This window comes from Halictus rubicundus, chromosome 2 (assembly GCF_050948215.1).
Source record: "Halictus rubicundus isolate RS-2024b chromosome 2, iyHalRubi1_principal, whole genome shotgun sequence".
In the NCBI taxonomy this organism is placed as follows: domain Eukaryota; kingdom Metazoa; phylum Arthropoda; class Insecta; order Hymenoptera; family Halictidae; genus Halictus; species Halictus rubicundus.
The window spans coordinates 11,194,770-11,208,815 of NC_135150.1; the positions used below are offsets into that span (position 1 = coordinate 11,194,770).

A 14,046-nucleotide genomic window follows, 5' to 3' on the forward strand; every position below is an offset into this window, starting at 1 on the left:
AAAAAAAAATACTTTGTGCCAATTTTCAACCCTATATGTCCACATGGGGGCTAGTTTTGGGGTGACAAAGAAAATCAGGTTTTTTCATAATTTCTCTTATCCTCTTCAATTGAAAATTCTGAAAAAATGAGGCACATTTTAGCTAAGAGAATGCACACCTAAGAATTTTTCAGAATTTTTAGCTTCGAAATCGAATTTTAATACATAAGGAAAATTTTGAAATGCCGATTTCTCTTTTTAGCATCTCGTTATGGTTCTTACCATATAATTTTTCCAGGGTTTTCGAAGTGGGGGAATATAAATAAAAAAATCAAAAACCGCTAGTTTTACCTTTTCCATGCTCGTACAAGTACCATGTTAATATGTTCCATTGTCCCTTTGGACAATTGTTTATTCTTTTTTCTCTATGATATTTTTACATGATGTAGCAGATGAGAAACGGAAGACCCGTTTTTCCTTGAAAATGCTATATATTCAAACTTCTGTAAAAACTTTGAACATTTTTTTCGTGAACGAAGCTTCCACCAACAAGTGACAACAAAATACTGGTTACATAATAAACGTTCGTACAACCTTATCACAGACGTATACAGGTATGATCGGTGATTTCTTGAAAGTCGAAAAAGTTGTGTCGAAAATAATGATACAGGAGATATACTTGAGTTTACAAATATTCAGAGCACTTAATAATAGGTAATATTATTCTTAGGCCTGATTCATGCAAAAACCGATTGCTACCATCTTTTATTGTCGAGTGACCAGATGCGATATTGGAGGATATCGTAAAAGCCGACTTTGTTCAGCTTTAACGGCAATGTCGCGTGATGATCCCGAAATGGATTTACATGGATATCAAGGGACAGCAATGCCCCGCTATCGTGAAAGCAAAAATCTTCCCCAGGGACTCTATTCCCCTTCACTTTTGTCATTAAATGCGCATTATCGCGCTGCTCGCACAGGAAAGCCGATCGACATTCGTCCACGTGACTTATAATCGAATCGATCGACAGCGCCCGTTACACGCGTATTTCTATTTATTTTGTACGTACAATTATTCCAGTTGATTCTGTAGCACATAAAATCGCTACAGGATAAATTTTCAAATTATAGTTTTTCTTTGGCACGGCACAGAGATAAAAGAGTGTACATTCAATACTTCTCTGATTAACTTCTTGCCTTACGACTAAACTGCAGATTTTACCCATGTATAACAAAAATGAATATAATTTAATACAGTGAAAAATTTAACAAATACCTATGTATTAGTTTCAATATATTAGAATGACTAAAGGAAAAGCGATTTTTTATTTGACAGCAGTTTCTTGTAATTGATGCAGAGAAACTTTTACTTTACATAAAACTCTGCAGTCTACTTGTGATTTCTTTCACAACTGTCATAATAATCCGATAACATTTTCGGAATGTATATAATTGACACAGATCCACAAAATGTATTTTTTTAATTTTCAATGTAGGCACACATGCAACAGTTCTAAAAAACATTTTTTAGTGCTTTCTCGGAAATTCCAACCATCTGTTTTCAAAATTTCTTTTCCACGTAGTTGTTCTAACTTCTAAGAAAAATCTAAGTCGTACGGTCCAATGTTAAAAAAGTTGTCGTCTTTTTAAGAGTCTCCGAATATTGTTGCACATGACTGTACCTACATGCAAGAAAGGAAATTTCATTTTCAGTAATTGTTGACATACCTTTATAATCGTAGTACCAATGGATAGACGAGATTCTTCCGATTAAGATAATTCCAAACACGATGTAAATCGTACTATTTTTATCGATTTGAGTACATAATTAAAACGTACATTACTCCATATTAAATCGGCAAAATTAGTCCGATTTATCTTGCGTTTGTACTCATTTTAATCGGAAAAATCTCAGCAACCCATTGATGCAACGATTATAAGGTTAAGACTAGAATTACCGAAAATAAAATTTTCCAGTCGCGACATTGCTTTTTTTTCCTCACATTGTATGTACATATTCATTCCTTATCCTTATCTACTGAGGTAGCGTCGCTGAGTTCAACTCACCAACAATGAGTAGTGGGAGAACAGTGGGCCTAGCTCGACCAAATTTATTCGGGCCGATTTTGTTCACATTTAACCGAGCACGACTGTACTTGTAAGCGAATATATTTATGATACAATCTAATATTTAATAGATTCTGTTCGAAATTTTCACCACCAGTCTTGCTCGATATTAAAAGGCGAGTGGTTGAAGAGCATTAGAAGTGGTACTAACAATAACAAAGTACCATACTATTTATCATATTAAGATAAAAATCATGTTAAGAAAAAGTATTAAAATGGATAAAATAAGTTTCATTCATTACACGTAGTAAGCAAATCTAGTCATCACATTAATACAATATGGAAAATGTTTAAAAATTGACTAGAATAAACTACATGTTTACCTGTTCCATTGCATCTAAATTGCAGCAACATTAAAATCAACCCTTCCTTTTTAATAGAAAGTTCATAATTTCAAATATTATTGAACGAATAAAAACTATATTTTCTACAGGGTGTCCCAAAAATGCTGTACTTTCTTGAAAAGGGTGATTCCCGAGGTCAATTAAAGTAACTTTTTCCTTTTCGAAATTGTTCTCCGCGGCTTTGTTAACGAGTTATTAACGAAAAACACGGAGAACATTTTCGCAAAGGAAAAAGTTACTTCGAATGACCTCAGGAATCACCCCTTTCAAGGAAGTACAACATTTTTAGGACAGCCTGTATATCGTTATTATCAAAAAGAGAACAACATTTCTTCCATATTTTCATTATCAGAATAACATGTTTTCTATCCTTCTTAACAGGTCGAAAGAAGAAATCTGAAAATACTGTCGCACCGAACAAAGGGATTGGTGAAAAGAAGTCGATTTAAATGACGAATCATTTCAAACTGAATATTCACCAGGGAATACTACATAAAAACAGGGACACTTCAGTTTATTTCGAAACTGAAGCAGCTGTAAAAATATAAATCGTCGAATATAAGCACATCGGAATAATTGGAAACAGCAATTTTCTCTTCCTTCCCGAGATAATTGAGGCTGTCGATATTGATGATACAACACTAAATGCATATACCCAATGTCACTGCGTCGCCGTACATCATTGCCGCTTCCATTCGATGCGGATATGAATTTTGATGATGAATAATTTTCAGTTCCATGGAAATCAAAATTAAATGTATTTATAACTTTCACACAGGGTTTTTCTTTCGAGGTAATGCATCTTGGCATACTCTATGATGTATCGATATGTATATTTGACGAAAACAACAGTAATTATACTATTTACACAATTATATATTTTATATTATTACGTTATTTTATATTATATATTTTTAATTTTTACAAACTTTCATATTGAAGAACTACCTCTCTGGACAAGTGCTTGTTGTTTTCAATTGAGTGCTTGTCAAATAAATTCTTTTTGTTAATATATGGTCATGTAACAAAATGGCACATTTTTAATTTCACTGAATTTTTCAATTCAGTTTACCAAAATTGTGTAACCGTTTCTGTAAAAACTTTGAAGGTAATTTTACAATAAAAATCAAAATATATTTTGCTATTTACAATGTATTCACTTGTTAAATCGTTTTTCTTTCGCGAGTTTCTGTATTCTTAAATATACGCAAATGCAAGAGTTTAATTCTAATTGCGAATCGTGTAAGAGTGATACCAGTAAATAAATTATCTATACTATCGTTCATACAATATTATGGTATCACTAATTAAAGCATTAACTCGTTACGAGTTTTAGAGATTCAATTTACAATTTCTTTGTTGAACCTGATAGCCTCCATTTTTGTAGCAATGATTTGAAACAGGAGCAAAAAAATTTGCATAGAAATTGATGAAATTTTCAGATGTATAATTCATTATGAAATGTATTTTTCAAATTTTCAATAGAGGCCCACATAAAAAAGTTGTAAAAAAACAACCTTCAGTATTTTCTCCGTAATTCCGACCAATTGCAATTTCTTTAAAATATTTTTCCACGTCATGCCGTAAACTAATTGTTCTAATTTCTAAAAAGAAAATCCAAGTCGTATGGTGCAATATTAAAAAAGTTATCGTCTTTTTAACCGTGTCCGAATAACAATAAGAGTCATTGTACGTATGTCATTGAACGTATCCTGAAATAGGGTACAGAAATGAATTTCGGTTGCTATCTTTTTGCTCCGGTGCGCAGCTCTGGCAAGTCTCGCCTGTGTAGGACCGTAAAAACGGAAAAGCATACACGAAAAGGAACAAACGGTACAGGTGGCGGTGGAAAACGGTCAGCTGCACGTTCCAGGCTCCACGAACGGGCTCGTACAGGAAAGTAACTCTGTCGTAGGCACACTCATGCTACCCGCATATCCTGGCGTGTCTCCTTAATCCTGGCTCGCGTACACGATTTCCGATTGTTAATTTCTTCTGATATTTGTCGTGCCCGTGTCCAGTATACACGATCTTCGGTAAAAATATTCCACCTGATAAACTGATAAGTAAGATAAGTCAGCAAAAAATGTTCACATCCTGATTGTTATCCGTGAAATCGCCTGTAAGAATTCATTAACGAGATTCTCGATTCTGCAAATCTTGTGAAGAATTTTGTAGGTTAGCAACAAACACCTCCTATGAGAAACAATTTTGATTTGTTGAAGATAATGTAACAGTCTTTTTACATTTTTTCTAATATTTTTACTGTCTCGTGTTTCATCAACTCAAAAATATAATATGTTACAATTTTTATATTACAACTTCAATTAATGTATGTATCATGCGTTTATATTTTCATTTTAAATATCCAAAAACTGAAATTCATTTAATATCTCAAATTGGTTCACACTGGGTACAGTCTGCTTTGTTATAACTAGACGTGTTATAACCTCCTTGCCTATATAAGATACAAAAATGTAAAATATGTTTGTAATTGTTTACATGCAATTTCCCAAAGTACATCAGAAATAATCCAATTTCTGTTATGGGAAATTAAATTTGTACACTTTAGTTACTCAAAATAGGAAAAGTATAATTGGCTTCCTTCTGAAAAGATTTTCATTAATTTCATATCGTGAATTTTTTGAAACCCATTAAAACCTATTAGGAGATTTCAACTGGTACATAATATTCTGGTGAGAAACCTCTAAAAATTTGTGTCCTTTACTTCAGAGAGCCCGTGAAGTTAGGTTTGTACATTTTGTAAAATTACCGCAGTGATAAATCTCCAGTATTTAAATCTCGTGTGTAGAAAATAAGAGGAAATAAATACAATCTCCTTAACGACATTTTGTCTGTAGTTTACATGTAAACTAGTAGTAAATACATGGAACTTGAAAAAACTGATTGGCAACAATAAACTGGTAAAAATATGCAAATACAGTTGTATAAAGTAGAATAAAAGTTCTACAAACGTTGTGTCTAGAATGCTACCCAGAACCAGTACAATGTAATCTGTAACTGTTGACATGTAAATTAGGACAGAAACTGTAGACCTTATGTAAAATAGATTAGATTAGCCTGTCAAAAACGGTCTTTCAATGTAGCCGGGTTCAAAATGAATTCATTTGCGAGCGTAAAAGGTACAAGCCACAAATGATTAATTAATTTCAAGCAGCACGAACCATTTGCATAATTCAGGGTTCATTGTGCCTCGTTGATCCCTGGCAGAAGGAGCTGGGGAGAGATGTCGGCAGGTAGTTCGAAAAGAAAAAATAAAACAGGTGCAACGCTCGGTCCCGGCAGCTAGACTCGTTTTATCTTCACTGATTTATCGGCGCCGAACAAATTGTACGCTATACTTCACCTGTTGCCGCCATAGCTGAATTCCACCCCGTGGCAAAACGTAACAAATTTAAAAACAGTGAAAGCGTATATTTTCTTCTAAACAAATGCAACGTTCTTTCAACACACTCGAAAACAATAAAACCTGTTTTATTAGCAAAAAAGTCTTCAGTCTTTTTCACTCGTTCATGCATAATCTTTTATAACGGTTATAATCTGCCGCTGTTTCGTGCAATTGTTTGTTTTCCGGCGATGTGTCTAAATAACCAATTTAAGTATCGACTGGCCGTACACTTACAGTTTACTGCAATCAATAATTTTTCATAAATATTTCACATTTATTAATCAATACAATATAGAGTAAAGCGAGAGTTAGTTAAATGAAAACATCAGTCACATACAAAGATAAAAAAAGACTTTTTATTTAATTCTGTTTTCTTCTAAATACACAGATAAAAATTATTGTAGACTTGGATTGAAAATCTTTAAAAAGAACATAGTTTACAATATGACCGTATCTTAACTGTAACTATTATTATAAATAAGATAAAATTATACAATCGAATAAGGAGAGTTTAATTAATAACTATCAAATACATATCAAGCACTCAGCGATAAGAATACATTTTTGAGATAAAGAGGATTACATCGAAGAATCGTGGCGAATACTTCAATGCCGTTTTACTTGTTTTGATTCAAATTTAATACAGATAGCATATTAACATATTTTGCCTGTATTCGCGTTTTTCGGTGAGCAAGTATTTGTGCCACTTTTGAAAAGATAGGTTCCTTAGACACACACGTTGCTGGTATACACAAATATTCCAATGCAACTTTCATAAGTTTTGGGAACAGAGCTTTGCCATCCGTGTTCCACCATGATATTGGATTGGATTTCCTGTTAATTAGCTTTAAACGTAGGTACCTGCAAAGATAAAAAGAAATTGTATTAATAAATGCTTCCTGTGTACACTTTTTTGAAGATAGTACCATAGGGTAATAATCTGAACTATTCTTTTAAGCTTATATCTGATAAAAATTTATCCAACAATAATTTTGCTCCTAAGATGATTGCAAAAATATCTAGTTTCCATCCTTTCATGAATGTTTGTCATATATTTTTTAAATGGAACATCTATGAAGCCAGAAGACAGCTATTATTCATCAGGATTGAACCACAGCAAAGTCTTGATCTAACTAAAAGTCGAACGGAGCTACACGATCTTAGTCAATTTGCCTATCCCCTCCACTGGAGGGAAGCGTAAACATGCTGCGTAATCCGATACCGGATCGTTTATATCGGTGTAAACCACTACTAAACCAATTACAAAACTTCTTTATTTTTCGTTATTTTTTTATGGGACTTTCGCCAACTTATTTGTGGCATTTTTCTGATTAAAATAACACTAAACACGATATAATTTGAACTGTATTTAGTGGATAAATCGACAATACGTAGTGCGCCTTCGACCGTGCAGTCTATGTTTACGCGCACTGTCACAAGAAAATAGTTGCCCTACACGATCTATGTAACACCACGGACCCGAGGATTAGGCTTAGATCAAGACTTGAAATAATACTGTACCTCTGCAACTTTTAAAATTATTTTTACATCTGCATGAAAAGGACTATATAAAAAAAAAGAACAAATTGCAATGTTGTTTACTATATTACAGCTGACACTAATCTTACTGAAAGCGTTAAATTGATTAATTTAGTAATTAAACAATTTTTTTAATCTTATCCTTCATATTATTCTAGTAACAATTTTTCGGCAATTAATACTTAGACCGCGGATTTAATGTATTCATGACAATGATTAAGTGAAAGACAGAACAATAAAAGCATTATAAGAATTTCGAAATACTATTGTATTATTTTCAATTTATTAAAACCATTGAAAGGTTGTTTAGCTCCTGTTTCGTACCATTGATTCAGAAAGTATTCATTTTGCATTAAGATCCGCGATTTGGTAATTAGAATGTTAAGAGAAAGCAATTTCTTAAGGAAATGTAGCTTACAATTATACAATGAATTTTATGCATTCACCTTTATAACAAAAATGAGTACATGGAACACAAAAGAGTAGGAATTTCAGAAGAATATAAGAATATGCTCATATTGCTCATGTTATTTTTCAATAATTTAAATTATTAAGAAAAAAATGAATTTTCGTCTAGTCCTATATCTTGCAATTGATGGAAAATATTTTTAATTTACATAACTATCCGTAAACTATTTATAAAACTTTAACATTATTAGATGTACAACAATTATTTCATGACTCTCACTGCTTTATTTTGAATTCAAGTCTTTCAACCACCATATTGGAGATTCATTACTATTTGAGAATATCAATATACTTTTTACAGCTTAATCAAACTGCAAGACAGAGCAAATAAACTTCTATCTGTGTCCTGCAATTAATACAAACAATTTTTATTTTGCATAAAGCTCCGTAATCTATGCGATAATTGTTACAATGGGGTAAGTGCCTAGAAAGTGATGCAGATTATTTTGGAATGCATTTTAATTAATAATCAATAAATCCACGAAGAGAGGGCTACGAATTAAGTTACTGCTTGCACTGATCAAGAATCATTTCAACACTCACCTTTCCAACTCATCTTTCAACGAGTTCGACGAACATTCAGTTTCAGCTGCTGCCTCCTGAACTTTTTTATCAAATTCTGCCCACAGAGTATCGTTAGCTTCGGTAATCTCATCGTTCACTTGTTGCATTCTGACACGCGCGTCCGAATCATTGTTACCACTTTCGCCGTGTCTGCATCGGGACATTAACTGATTCCTAACGAGCAAAACACACTCGTACGAATGAAATGCGATATTTTTGTATCGAGGGTCCAGGAACGTCGCGAACGAATAAACAGGATGAGTCTCGATATCTTCGAAGCGCGCGGCGAGCTCGTTCAACAAATTCACGCGCAACAAGGTTACATCTGCCGGCAGTTCTCCCTGGTTTTCCAGAGCAGCCTGTATACAATGAACGATCGGTATAATTTTCGATATAGCGACGTTGCTATCGCCGGACACCTCTTCCGTGGCCTCGTATATCGGCTTGAGAACTTGGATCACACCAGAAACGATTTCCCATTCGTCTTGGGCGATGCGCAGCACACCTCTATGCGATAAATCCGTGAGCACCACCGATAAAATAGATCGCAAATCTAAAAGATTGCACAACATCAAATACGTGGATTTCCATTGTCCAGGAACGTCCCTTCTCAAGGTCAGAGGTTTCGGGTAATTCTGCCGGATTTTCTCGTATCTCAACGCCTCGACAACGGCGTGATTGGACTTCGAGAGATCGACAATGTCACGGCACCTATTGAAAACGTTAAGAATAGTTTTAGCATCTGCGAACGCATTGTGCACGACCATGCTCAGCGTGCTCGCGAAACAGAAGATTTTTCGCCACGGTAGGTGCGTGCTCGCACCTGGGATGTTATTCGCGCGATCGTAGACAACGGTTTTCACCTTGGACGTAATTTTCCAAGCGTCCGCGGTTCGACTTACGATCTCGTTCAAACATTCAGTATCGTGCCGCGATGGAACATACGACACCTGCAACGTGTTGTCCCGCAGCGTCTCTTGACCGCAAAAATACGCGGTGATCGACAAAAACGACATTTTACGATTAACGTCTGTCCACGAATCGATCGCCAGATGAACGCACTCGACGTTCGACAGCTTATCCATGATTTCTTTGCATCTGGACAGGTACAATGCGGGCAAATATTTTGACGTTAAGGCGGTTCGGTTCGGCAACGTGTATCTTTCGTCCAACGTTCTCACAAAGTCAATGAATTCTTTACCGTTCACTATGGAAAACGGATAAACCTCCGCAGCTATCATTATCAGCAAAGAGTTGGTTATTTCTTGAGCTCGTTTCGAATTTGGGGGATACTGTTGCACCGTGTCGCATGGGCTCGATGGTGCTGGCATCGCGGCGTCGTTTCCCGATAGATCGCACTCCGTCGCGACATTGTTCGATGGAACTGTGCTACACAGGTTAGAGGAATTTTGCCGTTCCGCTTCTAATGGATTTGACGATCCAATTGTGCCATTTAAAATGCTTTTGTGATGTATGCGAACGTGCGACCACAAGTTTGTTGTATTCCTGCAGTACGGTAGCGCAACGTTGCACGTGTTGCACTTGACTATTGTACTCCTGTCGTGTTCACTGTATTCCGAAAAGTGCGACCAGATTGCACTCCTTTTTACTCGAACTTTAGGCATCTCGACGAAACAATTGGTGTCAGTTTTTGTTAACCACGTTCGAAGAATGATAAACCACACTGAAACGTTAATTTAGTAATGTAGATTGTTACGCGGTGTACGTTGTTTGATTGCACGTTTGCTTTTCTAATGGTTCTTCACGTTTCTCTTCGAAATTTTCGGATTTTTCGATTACAACTCACTCGCAAGCGTCTACGTTTCTTTCTACTGAAAATTGATGACGCATGCACTCAACATATTAGAAACGATACTTGCCTTATTGATAAGGTATCGATAAGGTATCGATAATGTATCGAACGAAGTTAAGATATGATCATTAGAAGCGACCATCGATCAAAATAAATGATCGTATTTTTTTTTAAGTATTCCATTATAATATTTTGTACACTGGTTGTGTTTTCGTAGTTTTACTATACAGTGAAAGTTACAATACAAAAAATCACAAGATTTGTAAAAGTATGTGATCTTATATTTTGATAACTGTTCGATTTCAGCCGAAGATTACTATATAATTTACGATCTCATAACAGACGCTTAAGAATATGAACAGAATTGAACGAAAATTGATGAAAAAAAGGAATTTATATAAATTCTTTTTATAACTATTATTATTAGGCAGCCAGATCTTTATGCAACATAAACATTTTCTACCTGAATTACAACAAACTGGAGTGTAATAGAAATTTATTTTCTTTCTTAACACTGCGAAGTGCCCTAGACGAGACTAATATGTACAGGGTGTCTAAAGAATGTTGTACTTCATTGCAAGGGGAGGTAACTGGGGTCATTTGAAGTAATTTTTTCCTTTGCGGAATTCTTCTCCGCGGCTTTGTTAACTGACCAATCAGTCCGCTATTGCCGCGCCCTGATTGGTCCGTGTTTTTCGTTAATAACTCCTTAACCAGTTAACTGTGTTTGACGAGTATACTCCTCATGAAGAAATAGCAATATTTTGTGCCATGACGAGTATACTCGTCAAAACAGCTATAATTTAAACAGCGGTTAATTTTTGCGACGCAACTTAGGTACACATTTTTCAAAGAGGTCGCAACAGCTAACTGGTTAACAAAGCCGCGGAGAACATTTTCGCACAGAAGAAAGTTACTTGAAATGGCGTCAGGAATCGCCCCTTTCAAGGAAGTACAATATTTTTGGGACACCCTGCATATTCCATTATAATAATAACAGGATTGAATTTATTCAGATTTCATGTGATTTTTATGGATTTTTATGGTAACATGTTCTTGGATAAAGAAGTACACAAAATTTCTCTAAAAAATATTTCTATAACTTCGATAACTGTGAAAGACAAAATCTGAAATCTGTTATTTCGACGAGCTTGTTAGTTTTAGTATCAATACGTTTATTAGATTGAAAATAATACAACAGTATATTTAGATTCTTCTAATGTTTTTACTGTTTTAGATTACACCTGCGTGTTTTTATATCATAAATGCATAAAATCCGCTGATAAATAATAAACAATTATCCTACGTCAAAATCATCTCATCTCATTGCTTGGATTTTAATGGGTTAGCCCAACTAAAATTGCCACGCGTCCTACCAGCGTTGAATACAGGTGGCCACGATGTTCCAAAAGTCTTGAAAAAGTGTTTGGTTTCTTTCCAATTATTAATACAAGCTGCTGGAAACTCGAACTCGTACGCGGTACACGGCGTCCACACATACGAGCGACGATGTAAAAATTAGCGATGCATCCCTGTTGCACCGGGAACGGCACGCGCGTGTCTTAAACTGGGCCAAGTGCACGATAACAAATAATTCGTGAGTCTGACCCGATCCGGTTTAATACACGGCGCACCGTCGCGTCGCGTCGTTCTTTTATAAATACGTACAGCACGTATCGTCCGATAGCTCGAGCGTATACATACGATCGGTCGATTTAGCGGATCGGCCCGAAATTTCCGAATATTGCGTGACACTTTAAACGGGCAAATTGCAACGGCCGCGAACGGACCTGCCGTCCCAAGTGCTAAACGAAAATCGCCCGAGTGTCAGGGAACATTAAAAACGTCGAACGTCGGGAGGATTTAACAGGCACGCTAACGGATCGATTTTTAATCACACTATTACATCGATTTTCTTCTTGCAATCATCTTACCCGTCGAATTCGGGGAAGGGACCACTTTCCCGGCGCGCACTGCCACGAATTGCAAGATGAGCAATCTTACCATTGAATGTCCGACTTTTAACAGTAACGTTAAACAACCGTAATTTTTTTCTAAATAAACTTATTAATCAAAGAATTTCTTCGCCATTCTTGGTTCTTTTCACTGGTGACATAACTTTCATGTATATACGAAACTTTATCAAATGCAGTGTTTACTCGATATAATAGAAACACGGATCTAGCCAGGGATATCTATCGGCTAAGAGATACTATTCTTTAGAAAAGGAGAGCGAAGGTCTAGAGGCCTCCGTTCATCGCGCCTTCTTGGACTTTTATCGGCTAGGCATTTGGGACATATATAGAGCAAACACTGTAGTTCGCCGTCATTTAAGTTCCAGTGACTGGAAACGAAGAAAATGCTTTCTTCGATCTTCGCACACAGATTCGCCCGCAATGGAAAATTATAAATCTAAAGCGATGGTTGTTAACCTGGTTTCGTGTTAGAAGCGTTTCCAGGAGTGTGGGAGAAGTTTCTAAAATTTCGATGGAAAATTTATTTTTCAATAAATCAATTATCTTGCAATCGATGTGTAATTTTTTAAATAAAAAAATAGAAACATATTTATCAATGGGGTGCGAGAACTTATTTTTAGATTCAAGGGGGTGCCGATCACTGAACAGGTTAAGAACCACTGATCTACAGGATAGAGTAGTGACATGAAGGACTGTCCTCTAAAATGAAGGACGCATGGTCGCCGTACCTGTCGTAAACTCGGAAGAAAATTGGACTATCGAGTTTCGTCGATGCGGTTCTACGATCGTTTCGAGCAGAGTGTTCTGTTTATAGTTCCTGATTTTCTGTAGATCGAGATGTTTGAATGATCGTGTATCGAGGCGCGTAAGCGGTTACGTTCCTCCGTGTATGGGCACGCGAGCTTCTTCAGCTGTCCCTCATTATTTACGCGTCTCACGAGGAGCGGATAGAAGGAGCAGCAGACATTGCTCGGTAGAGACGCAGGAGCAAACGAGCGAACGAGCGAACGGGCCTCCGTCGAAGAAGGAACGTCTCTTCGTCAGGAAAAGGGAGAGTGGCGACTCCGTTCCGCGTGACATTTATTTTTATGCCCGCTTATAGTGCCGAGCACGTGCTACCCGGATCGATTGAAAGGGGTCCGCGCCGCCTCCATAACCCATAACAAACGTCGCTCCACGTCTTGCCAAGAAATCGTTTCAACACGACGCGACGCGACGCGACGCATGGTTCACGTGTCGTTTCCATTTTCCGAAGCCGATCGCGATACACCACAACGATAAAAGCAGAAAGGCCCCGGCCAATCGTTCTTCGGCACGCTCCTTTCGCTCGGTAGGTATCGGTTAAACGAAATTAGTATTGTTATCCATCCAGGGGCCCGATGCCACAAAACAAAATACGAAAACGAAAGCGATCAGATGCGAGCGGGCCCAAAGTATCGGTCCCGATTCGTGCGAAACGATTGACACCGTTCTCCGAGATGGCGAAGAGGATCCTACAGCTGATGGTCGGACCGATTCAATGATATACTAATTAATACTAATGTACTCCGGTTCTAAAGTATCAATCGGGTATCGAAATATAGCACGTCATTATTCATTCATTTATTTATCAACACTTTAAACCAGATGGTTTATTTAGCAAATAAAATATCGTTACAGGTAGCATAGGTGATACGTAGTTTTAAACATTTTTAACGAACATTGTTTCAGAAAATTATTATTTATTTTCAGACATATCAGGATTGCTTAAGAACCAAGTGATACAATGAGGAAAGCAACGTGAACGATACTTTTTAATTTTCCGAATTCTTTCACCCAACATGTTGT

At 36.4% G+C, this 14,046-nt stretch overlaps 1 protein-coding gene across 1 annotated transcript; it reads right to left on the reverse strand.

The window, feature by feature from the left end:
• Positions 1 to 6,343: 6,343 nt before the first annotated feature.
• On the reverse strand, positions 6,344 to 10,185 carry LOC143362599 (E3 SUMO-protein ligase ZBED1). The gene is made up of 2 exons (XM_076802907.1): positions 8,410 to 10,185; positions 6,344 to 6,720 (listed from the first exon to the last, which is right to left on the reverse strand). Exons 1-2 carry the CDS (start codon positions 10,053 to 10,055, stop codon positions 6,477 to 6,479), a joined length of 1,890 nt encoding a protein of 629 aa, XP_076659022.1. The 5' UTR covers positions 10,056 to 10,185; the 3' UTR covers positions 6,344 to 6,476.
• Between the last annotated feature and the right edge of the window lie 3,861 nt (positions 10,186 to 14,046).

Bases quoted from the DNA above. Each gene is read 5' to 3' on its own strand.
- LOC143362599 (XM_076802907.1), bottom strand. From the start codon at position 10,055: ATGCCTAAAGTTCGAGTAAAAAGGAGTGCAATCTGGTCGCACTTTTCG. The intron at 6,721-8,409 runs GTGAGTGTTGAA...TTATCTTTGCAG, and splicing joins TTGAAAGATGAGTTGGAAAG to GTACCTACGTTTAAAGCTAA.